General features: G+C 40.7%; 1 protein-coding gene across 1 annotated transcript in view; it reads right to left on the bottom strand.

Annotated features, from left to right (window-relative positions):
- adgrv1 (adhesion G protein-coupled receptor V1) overlaps positions 1 to 12,226 on the bottom strand; it is a 142,221-nt gene that overhangs the window by 18,374 nt on the left and 111,621 nt on the right. Inside the window, 1 exon segment of the mRNA XM_034148508.1 lies at positions 5,254 to 5,375. Within this exon segment, the coding sequence (XP_034004399.1) occupies positions 5,254 to 5,375 (122 nt within the window).

Below are 12,226 nucleotides of genomic sequence, written 5' to 3'. Positions count from 1 at the left end.
CACACACACACACACACACACACACACACACACACACACACACACACACACACACACACACACACACACACACACACACACACACACACACACACACACACACACATTTGAATACTTTATTTGGTTCCACAAATTATATTACAAATATATCGGGGCTAAGCAGCACAGAACACTTAGGGGAACACATAGCATCTCCTTCTCCACACGGCTAAGCTGCCAATAATAGCTGAAACAGAGCAATATTTGGCAATTTGTTTGGCTTTTCTCTTTGACATTCCAGCAATTCTCAGACCAATCATGGTGTATTTATATACATGGCGAAGACCCACACACACACACACACACGCACGCACGCACACACACACACACACACACACACACACACACACACACACACACACACACACACACACACACACACACACACACACACACACACACACACACACACACACACACACACAAACACACACACACACACACACACACACACAAAAGTCTAATTGAAACCATGCTTAGGCCATGGAGTTTCCAGGCAAAATGGTGCTTTGTGAAAACTGGGTCAGACGAGTTTGTTTACTTCTAATCGATGTCCTTGGACACACTTTAGCTTTGGGGATCTTTACCTGTCTGTTCCACTCAGATGAATCCATCATTATTCCCAAAAACCAAACCCTAGAGGCTCCCCTTTCAGTCTGAGTTTGGACGCTGCAATGTACGAGCGGGGATTTAAAATCGATTGCCAAAGTTGTTTTTTTCTTCCAGTGAATGCTGAGATTGAACATTTGGCTGCGAGGGTTAACTTGTCGCCAGTATTAGTTTTGCCTGAAGCCAAGGGCACACTGTAAAGGGAGGCAATCTATTAGGCTGGCGTGAGGCTCTTTTATGTTGTGTTTTCTCCTCACAGTAGAAAGGTAGCTGATGGGTGATTTAGGTGAGATTGTGTGTATACGTTATTTGTGTGAAAGCAGACTTTGGAGAACTGGAGGCAGAAAAACTCGGAGGCCTCATGGGACTTAGTAAAAGTTAACAGCACATAAATCACTACAAATGCAATAAAAATAGATTAATCTGGGGTTTACCTCGAGGCTAAAGGCTGGATCTTTGATGAAATAAAAGTAAAAATGTTAGAGAATCTAGGAAATAAATGGTCTCAGGACAAAACTGAGAGGCTCCTGGGACTTAATCAAACACATTCAAATCACTACAAAAGAGGGTTTTCTTCAAGATGAATGCAACATTTTCACCTCAGTCAAGAGCAAAATGAAAGTAAAAAAATAAACTGAAAATGAAAGAATCTAAGAAACTAATGGTATATCAGGAAGAGTATGTCGCACAATGGAAAACAACTAAATCCTTCAATTGCTTCTACGGGATTAAGGCAGGTTTTTCACATTAGCCAAAATCTGGAGTTGTGCCTTGTAAAGTAAGAGCACAACAAAATCCAGAATCTAAGAAATGAGTGGTCACCCTCAGGACAAAATGAGTGTGTTGCAGATTCGTAAATAGAAGTTATATCCTGTAATTTATAAAACGGACAAGTCAAATCAAGCAATCTGATTGGTTCTTAGCCGTGATATACTGAGCGTATACCACGGGTAGAATTGTAAGTTACTTTTCACAACAAGTCAGTATCCCTCCGCGTCTGAGAAAAACAGTATACAGTTGGGCTGAAAAGCAAACTGTGTCTGGACGCAGCGGTCCAGACATAGACATCAAACGGCAAAAACATATTCAGTGTGCAGTTCCTTTGGCATTAGGGCAGGGATATTTAGATACTTTCCAAGGTTTGACATAATGAATTGTGCTACTTTTAAAGCAAGCAACGATGTTTTCAAATCTGTAATCAAAAAGGTCCGCAAAAACATTTAAGATTAACTTTCGACCTCCGGGGGGGTCTTACTATGGAGGAGTGGATTGAGGAGTGCGAGTGCCTATCTCCAGAACAAAAAGCACCTAAACGACGACATGTAGAGCTACGTGAAGAGCAGGTAGTAGACCAACTGGAAAATTATCACCATTCAAAAGCTTTCTGATGCTTCGCGTCGGGCCGAACCACGCCCCTTAGCTGTGATATAATGAGCATATACCACGGCCTGTCGTGAGCTATTGCTTAATTATAAACTTGGTGATATGACCAATGACCACTGAGTGTAAAGAGCACCTCCACACTATTGGTCGGCTGAAGAAACTGACCACCTGATGTCATAGAGTCAGACAAACTCTAATGGAGCTCATAAAGAAGTGTGAAGTGCGACATCGTCCGTCCACATTGACATCACTTCTCTTCATTAGTCACTTCACCAGCGGGAGAAGTTGACTTTAGTGCAACACTGTTGTCTTTGGCATGTGGATAACACATATCACCACCGGTTAGCACAGACCTGTTATGACACACTTTACAGGCAGACGGTGTCTCTCTGAGGAAGACTGAAGAGACCGCAACATTTAGAGAGAAGGCATGAAAGAAAAGAGTCTATTGTACCGAAGAGAGTTGGCGAGTAGACACATTCTTCTTCTGTCTTTTACATCTGAGGTTCTGAGTGCTTCACAGTAAAGTTAAAAGTGTTTGTACAGCACTTTCAAGTCAAAACTGCTCAAAGATTGTAGGTCAACCCTTTGAGAAACTCTACGCTTCAACCTTCAATAACAACATAATTAGTGTGAATGCTTCTTCTTCTTCTTATTTCAACCAATATTTTGCCATCGAATAACTTCAGCATACTTTCAGAAACCATTCAAATATCAAAATATTCAGCCTTTTCAGCACATGATGGGAAATATTTTTCAAAATATGTTATACTTTTTGAAATATTCAGCTTTTTAAACTCTTTTTTGAACATGTAACTCAATGGGAGGAACCTTCAAATCTTCTTTTGACTACACCAACGCCAAATGCTACTCCTTCCACATACTTTCAGCCAGAGACTTCATTCTAACTTTAACGCATCCCTCGCCATAAAACACGATATTGCTATAACTCCTATGAAAATGGTCAAAAAGTGCTCAAACTTCACATGTGTGCTAACAATCCAGCCGTGAAGACATCTACGTGACAGTTTTGAGATTTCTTTCAAATGCCGTTGCCATGGCAACACAATGCTCACGGTTTTCTCATAACTTCAGTGAAAATGCTCCAAACGGCCCCAAACTTCACAGGTTTGGTAACTATGCAGCTATCAACACATCTAAGCCATGGCGACAGATCACTCGCCATCAAGTTAGTTCAAAAGTTTGCAGTTAAAATATTCTATTGCTTTTCAAAGCCTTTTTACTTTCTTTTCTCTTCTTAATACACATTCATTCACTACTACTTACATTTAATATCTAACACCTTCAGCCTACTTTCAGCTGCAGAAACCATTCAACTATTACATTATTCAGCTATTTCAGGACATTGAGGCATTTTGTTGTTTATACCTTTTTTAAAACATTTTCTTTTAAATATTAAGCTTCTTCACTATTTTTCCTACTCTTCCAGTCTAACATTTCACTTTCAAGTTTTCAACAAAGTCATTGCAATGCATTTGAGCTGTAACAATTTGGATTCAAATCATTTCACTTTTCTCCGCTAAGTTCAGCAACACACTTACTTGGTTTCTGTAGCTAAAAGCAGCTACAGAGACCATTCAACTAATACAATATTCAGCTTTTTCTGCATTTTCAGCTAAATTCAGCAACACATGTACACAGTTTACAGCATTCGCACGCATTTTCAGCAGGAAATGCATTTTCTAGTTATTTAACATTTTCTCTGACCTTGACTGAAATGGAAATCCAAACTGAAAGTGACTGAGTGCAACCCATAATGATTAATGATTGTCTGTTTTGTAACTGTTTTGTTATGCTCGATATCAGTCTTAATGTCTGGGAGTTTCCAGTTGATGAGAGATATATTTGGTGAAAGAATTATGTTTTGGCCCATTACCTCTTGTAAGTCCTCTGATAAGAACTGGGAGCAGCAAATTAAGGGAGTAGGGAACAAAGAGACAACAAACAGACAGAAGCACAGAGTGAAGAGGAGAGAGAGGGAGGCTTCAGAGAGATGGGACACAGTGATAACCCTGCCTCTCTCTCTCTCTTTCTCTCTCTCCCCTCTCCTCTCTCTCTCTCTCTCTCTCTGTCCTCTCGCTCCACTCCTGAGGCTCTTCTTTTGCCTCAGCCAGCACATCAAAGCAGGGCTTCAAAGTGGGATAAAGAAGCCTTCATCACTCTCTCGCTATCCAAGTCAACAAGACATCAACAGATGTATATATAACCAAACACGCACCAGTCTATAAGCCAAAATCATCAATAAGTTATTTGTTGTGACTTGCAGGAAGCACCATGGTTTTAGTGTCCTTAGAATGAAATCCTGATATTATTAGTGTGTCCTGTAGCAGCCTCATATCCCCATGTGAGCACTGCTTTAAAACATTTGGCTTGGAGGTAATAGAGAATGTACCTTGAATGTCTTAAAAACATGTGTTTGTTGCGCAAACAACATAATAAAAGCATGAGTGGTGCATTACAAAACACTTTTAGACCAGTTTCATCGAATAACTCTGCACTCGGGACAAGATGACAGCTTAAATGTGTGGCGATGATATAGTTAATGAAAACACTAATGACACTAAAAATGAATAGCAAATTAAGCTTTTTAACTACAAGGCAAGGCAAGGCAAGTTTATTTATATAGCACCTTTCAACACAAGGTAATTCAAAGTGCTTTACAAAAATGGAAGACATTTTAAAAATGGCATTTAAAATCAGTCATTAAAAAGAAAAGATAATAAAATAAACATTAAAAGAAAAAATACATGGATAAAAGTTAAAAGTTACAGTGCAGTTTAAGATGTGAATAGTTCAATTAAAAGCAGCGGCAAAAAGAAAAGTCTTCAGCCTGGATTTAAAAGTAGTAAGAACTACACAAAACTACACATAGAAGGAAATGCAATACAAAATGCAAGCTGCTGCTGTTGATGAAGTGTCTCGATAAAAAAACAGGATGATAATGAATAAATAAGTAGAGAAGTAAGCAAGCAGACAGAGATAAATCCCAGATCAAATGCACGCTAAAGGGTCAGTGATTGTGCTGTTATGTTAAATGTTTTTCATGTGTTGCGTCTTGATATTTGTCTGTTGATGTTACACATGGAGCTGCTGGGATGCAAGTCAAATTTCAGACTTGATCCGACCAATAAAGTATTATCGTATCGTATTGTATCGTAAGCATGTCTACAAACACACAGAAAGATAAGACAGTGAGCTCACCAGCAGGCAGTTGAAGATGACGAAGAGGATGAGCATCCACAGAGACCTGTAGCTCATGTGAAGCCCCGCCCACAGCCACACCAGGGAGATGAGCAGGAACAGGTAGAGGACCAGCGGCACCTCTGGAGCACAACATCACAACAGCAGAGGTTAGAAAATATGTTGTGCACAAGTACGTCATCCACTTACTAGACCAGGGGTGTCCAAACTTTTTTCTCCGAGGGCCACATACGGAAAAATATACGAAGGGCTGGGCCGCTCACTAGAGGTGAGGTATATCGCCTTATCAAGTTATAAGCTAGCAAAATCAATCAAATGTTATGCTTGAAAAAAAAGCTTAGATCACAGCTTTCCAAAGAGTTGAATTTATTTTGTTGGCAATATTTTGTTACAACAAGAGGAAATATGAAGGGGATATTTCAAGCGAGTTATGTAAATAAGTTATTGGGCTTTTTTCTTATCAACTTAGATTTGTTAGAAAATGTTTTCTACTTTAAATGACTGAATTTATTTGGAAAATGGGCTTATTAACACATGAATACTGTGTCATATATTTGTACATATATATTTAAGAAGTACAATATAAGACAAGCACAAGTTTCATTATACTTTTTTAATTAGCTGAGGGCCGATTCAAAATGGCCCAAGGGCTGCATTTGGCCCCCGGGCCGTAGTTTGGAAACCCCTGTACTAGACGTCTACCTTAAGGAGAGGTATTGGTAGGGTGCAAATTAAAAGTGGCTTATCAACATTGATGTATATATTATCACTGATTGATTCACTAGAATAAAAGGTGTGTATGTGGCTGCTATTCATGGTCCAGATGTGGAACTTAGCAACATAACAACAAGAGGTTTTAAACAAACAGCCTATTGGACAATTGCACTCAGTATTTGACACACACTTTACTAAATACAGCCCTAAAACTAACACACAATTGTCACAGAAGCATACAAACATGTTGTCAAATTCTCACTTTTGCCATTCATATTGTTGATAGTGGACACACACAACTCTGCACACAGCATGCAGAAAAATAAAAGACATCAGCTGTTTGTGGACCAGGTCAAGTGTTTCTTAGATAAGCATGACCACAGAGAGGTCACTCTGCAAGCGTTTCCAAACCGAGGATAAATACATATTCCTTTAAGCCGTTTCCCCTCTTGTTCTGAATGATTCATGATGTGAGCCTTCAAGAGAACATCTCACACTGAAGTAGAGACTAAATTAAAGCCTTTGACGGATTTTTGAACCTCGTCCATACAGTATCAGGTTGTGGTGTTCCTCTTGAAAAATCATTTCCTCATCTATTATTGGAACAGCTAATTAGAGGACAAGCACAATGATCAGTGCCAATCAGGAGCCGGCTGAGTCACTTCAACGAGTGAGTCATCACCACAGAGCGAGACCTTGTTTCTTTCAATAGAAAATTATCAAGGAGAACATGACGGAATATTTTTTTAATGAATAGGGTCGGCTCCTGTTGTTTAATAAACTCAATAGCCTACTTCAGTTTTCATGTCAGCGTAGATCGTGCTTTGCAAATAGAGGAAGAGATTTGTTTTCCAGTAGGATGGTAAAGGTGTAATGAAGTAAATTGAAACGCTGTCAACAGAAAATACACCTACATCATGAACCCCACACCCAATGTGGCTTTAATGGTGGTGCTAATCCTGAGGGACATTATCAGGGATCAATTGTTTGGAAATCTATGCAAAAATACTCAAAAAAAAGTTTTGTTTTTGTTTCAAGATAACATTTCAAACTACTAAGATGGTTAGTAGAAGTTCAATTTATTATGATTTGTTAGCATTAGGTTTCACACGTAATAAGCTGATTAAATGAGGCCAGAATATTGGGGATGCTAGGACTTAAAGTGGACCTATCATGCTATATTTGAATAATATATTGTAGGGCCATACCTATATAAGGTATATTTATACGTTTTATTTTTCAAAATACCAAACAGATCATGCATTTTAGCCATGCCTCATTTGCTCTCCTCCACCCTGTCTTTGCATGCGCTGCAGCTGACCACGCCCCCCTGCAAAGGAGGGGGCCGAGTTACGAGCGTCATGTTACCATGCTGTTACCATGCTGTTACCATGCCACGGCAGCCTCTCATTCCTCTGATAGGTGGAGAGTTGCCCATACAGGCGGAGCACCCCCGTTGTTGACGTCAGCGCGCGTTCAAATCTGAATCAGTCTGTATCAAATCCGTTGCAGCCCCGTTTTTTTTAGATTTGGGTATGGAGGAAAAGAGAGAGGGTTTTATTTTCTGACGCTGCGTGAGTTCCCCGACGCACCAGGGACACATATGTATGTATAAAAGACATCACAAAGTGCATTTTGCATGATAGGTCCCCTTTAACTAAAAGTTAATTAAAGGTCACCTATTATGCAAAATCCACTTGTTCATGTCTTCTCTACATCAACATGTGTCCCCTCTGTGTAAAGAGATTCTGAACGTTTCAGGAAAAAAGATTCTCTCACTTTGTGTCCTGATCCATTTATATAAAAACCTGTCTGAAAATGAGCTGATCTGATTTTGGCCACTTTATGATGTCATAACGTTTTTTTGGCTTGTGTAACCATTAGCCAATCACCAACCAAGGTAACCCCCCTCCCCCACCTTATCACCTGAATCTCCTCCTAGAGCACCATTGTGTTCTTTTTAACCAAATATCTCTCAGAGGGGCGTGGGGAGTGGCTCCTTATTTTCATCTAAAGTAACAGACAGAGAATCAGCACTTTTGAAACAGGGCTGAAACAGAGGGGATTATGGGATGCTGCAATGATCTGTTTGGTGTTTGGAGCCAAACACTTCAGAGACATGTTTTGTATATATCTGAGACCTTTGATATTGAATTAAAACAGTATAATAGGGGACCTTAAAGAAAAACAGAGCTCAAAGGTCGATTTTAGATCAACGATTTTGATGACATTTCTGTTTTTCTGCAACAAAAATGCATTTCAGTTGCTACAGATCATTTGGCATCCATTCATATTATTTGCTTCCTAAAAGTGTGTCTGAGTGCGTGACGTACCATTGATAATTTACAGTCATGCCCCATACGGTCGTCTTTCCCTTACCATATGGAGCACACTTCATCAAATGGAAAAGGATTGCAAAATAAGATGAATCAAATATATAAGATAACAGATGGAATTCAAGGCGACATCTTCAAAATCAATTGTACCCAAGACACAAATGCTTTCGACTCCAATGGTAGAGCAATGGTGCAATATGTGCAATATATATATATGGCGTTAAAAACTGTGCAATATATACCTGGCTGCTAAATCCTCAGAACTGTTACAGGATGTGTATTTTTGTAAAAGGTGTAATTTCTTTATTATAATTTCTTTTTGTATCTTTAATACTTTTGTATGCATGCTTCTTAAGGTGGCTACACACCAACCCGATTTTGGGAGTCAGAGGCCGTCAGAGGCAGTCGGGCATTCGCGGCGCCCTACTCAGGTTGGTGTGTCCCGCACCGTCGTCTCTTTACGGCACCTTTTCACACCTCCCGCGGCCGATTCAACATGTTGAATCGGCCGCGGGAGGTCAGAGAAAGTCGGCCCAAGCAATCACTCTGATTGGCTGTTCACACTACCGCTGCCTGCTGGTAAGGACAGTTATTGCCACTCGTCGACTGAAGTATTTGCGGTGTGTTCGTAGGCGGGCGGCGTAGCCGACGCAGGCGACGTAGCTGACGTAAAAGTCGGGACGCCTTCGGTACGCGTTCTCAGGTGGGTGTTAATGTCCCCTCTGTGGGACTAATAAAGGTATTCTGATTCTGATAATGTGCCAATTGAAGACGACAGTGCTGAGTCAGCCTCCAGCCTGCTGCTTGGTGTTATGTAGGAGAGACTGTACAGTTCACTTCACAAGTAGGATGGAAACACAGAGCACTGCTCTGCACAGAGAGCCCTCACCTAGGTGCCACTTCCTCCTGTCAGTCCCACCCTGCTCCATGTTCCTTATCTCACTGACACTGGCTGAACCCAGTCCTATTTTCTCAGCCTTGATTTGCTCCTTTAAAAGCCTTTCTCATTGAGCCTAATTTCCTGTAAGACTTTATTCATTCTGCCAATACTCTTATTGTTTTCCAAAGCTTTAGCTATTATTTCACACCTAATCTCTTTGTGCTTTCTCTTTGGTTCTATTTTGGTGCAGGGAGTCAGAGTAAAGAAATCTGCTAAATAGTTTTTCACTTTATTTCCTTTGACTACTCAAACTTTTCTCAAATGTCTCTCTTCTATTTTGCACATCTGTCTCTTTCTGCTCCCTCCTTGGTTTGAGTTTTCCAACCATGTAAGCACATTCCAGTCTGAGGACAGGGAGGAGCTCCCACAGTAAGAACAGCTTCCCAGAGCCAAATGCTGACTGACTGTTTCGCTTGATACCACCAAGAAGGAGCAGAGGAACACATTTCCCACTGTATTTGTGCATGTATTTGTATGCGTGTGAACATGCGTGAATGCATCCGTAAGCCTTTGCACAGACACACAAGAAAGTCTCTCTGTTAAAGATGTGAAGGTCATATTTCTGTCTGGAGATAATAAAAAGTAAACAAACTGATCAAAGTGATTTTCTTTGGACATGAGGGAGCTTTTTCTCTCCACAGGAGCAAAGGCCTCAGTATACATTGGAGCAGATGTGGTTCCTGGTGTGGGAAGACCAACTGAGAGGGGAACGAGGGTTCAACAAAAACAGCTGGAGCAGAAACACAAGACAGCGCTGACCACAGCTGTAATAACAGGCTGTCATAAGTGTGCAGTGAGCAGACACAAACACCCAACACAAAGATAATGTGTGTGAACCAAGTGTGAACATTTAGGCAGAGTATAAGCTGTTTTCTATAGTGTTTAAATGCAGAAAGTATTCATAATAAGAGTAAAATAAACAACACAAATATTTAAAGGGGCCCTATTATTATTCCTGTAGTGTGTTATATAGGTTTTTGTGCATGTAAATGATCTGAAAAGGCTAAAATCCCTGTGTCTCCCCCCCCCTGGTTTCAGACAGAGGGTGAAAAGAGGTGCTCCAGCATGTATGAGAAAAATAAAGAGCTTTTTGAATATTAAAGCATGGAGACATGTCGAAGTAGAGACACAATATACAATTATGTACCTGAAATTGAGCATAATGTGTCCTCTTCAAGTAAAAGTAGCATTATGCTGCGTTCACACCGGACGCGATGCGAATATTCGCTTCGCTCTAATCGCTGGAGTTTCACCTCGGCTGCCAGCTGTGTTTACTCGCATCATTCAAACAAGACGCGCTGGCTCGGGAGCTACAACTACAACAAATGAACATATTTTACCGTGATTAAATTGTAATACACGTTTCTAAATGATGCCGAAGTAACAACATACTGATACCGGTTAGTAACAACCATGAATTAATGCTTTGACAAGTCTGCAGACAAGAAGGCAGGCGAAACACCTTTTAAAATGCTTGTTTTCTGAATGAAGATCGGGTCGACCAGGCTAAGCTAACGTTGTATATGCTCATTCCACACTCATAACAACGGCCTACTGACATAAATAAAGCAGCGACTGTATTCGCCATGACACAGACAGTCTGTGGTTTGTACTTGTTTAACTTTTGTCCAGTTTCTGAACAGATATGAGGAGCTGTGAGCTCTGTGTGCTAACTGCTAACAGCTAACGGCTGATGTTGTGTGGTTGAACGTCAGTGACGGCGGCTGAGATCCTCACCGCTGATTGGCTTCCGCGAGAACGCGTCACGTGAATTTGACGCTCGAGTTGAAAAAATTGAACTCTCGCGTTTAACGCGGCACCGTTCAATCGCGTGATTCGCGCCGCGTCCACCGCTTCATGCGCGCCGTTGGAGCGAATTCGCGTCTGTCCGCGTCTCTGCATTGACTTTACATGTAATCGCGCCGCCCCCAAACATCGCATCGCGTCCGGTGTGAACGCAGCATTACGAATATTTAAGAATAATTATACTAAGATCTCTAACAACTAGTAGACATCTAACATGACCAGTATTGTATACATCTTATACCAATTTTTTTTTTTATAGACTTAACCTATGTTTAAAATGAAAATTCGGACTAAAAGTAAAAATAATATTAGCTGTAAATGTAGTACAGTAAAGAGTACAATATTTCTGGGTAGTACACAGTAACACCCTTCGACTAAGTTTCATGAATATCGGGCCAATAGTTTTTCCAATTCTTCTGTCAAAAAGCCAAAAAGAACAACTGCAAAGCCTCACACTCCAAAGGTCAGTCTCATCCATCACATTTACAACTTTATATCCACATTCCTGATCAATTAGAACATCAAAGTGGAGTCAGGGAACATTTGAAGTCATAAAAACATAGAACAATAATAGCTATTCACTCAACCCTGAAAGGCCGCTCACTTCCCTATCAAAAGAACATCATGTTTTTTCAGATCAGCTTCGATAGTGGCTCAGTGCTTTGAATTATTCTGTCCTGTGTTCAGTTCAGTTTGTTGATGTTTCCTTGCTGGCATGCCTGACATTGGCCACAGTGGAGTTCCAGTATCGGCTGAGGTGCAGGTACGTCTTGTGCAGGAGAGCGTGCAAACACACACACACGTCAGGAGTCCTGATATATCTTGCAAGCCCTTATCAGTTGTTTGCTGCAGTATGGCATTTGAGAATGTGGCCAATCGAAACGTTTATCGTCTAAATCGCATCATCTACAAAAAAGACTCTGCACGAATGATTGACAACCATCTGTTAAACATGTCAAGACGAATTTGGTTTGCTGTCAGACCACTACACTTGAAGGACAGAAACATATCAGGGTTGTTGTCAAAGTTCCTGTGGCTTTAAAACCCGTGGAGCCCATAGAACAAGCCGAGGCGTAGTCCGTGTTCAGAGAAATAAAATATGGCAGGCCTCTCCCTCACATTTGTTTTATTCCCCTTTGTTCTCTGGACATGTTAAAACAAAGCCTGGATATATTGC

This window comes from Trematomus bernacchii, unplaced genomic scaffold (assembly GCF_902827165.1).
Source record: "Trematomus bernacchii unplaced genomic scaffold, fTreBer1.1, whole genome shotgun sequence".
In the NCBI taxonomy this organism is placed as follows: domain Eukaryota; kingdom Metazoa; phylum Chordata; class Actinopteri; order Perciformes; family Nototheniidae; genus Trematomus; species Trematomus bernacchii.
The sequence above is the reverse complement of the archived record's forward strand: the minus strand, read 5'-3'. Positions and strand labels throughout refer to the sequence as shown.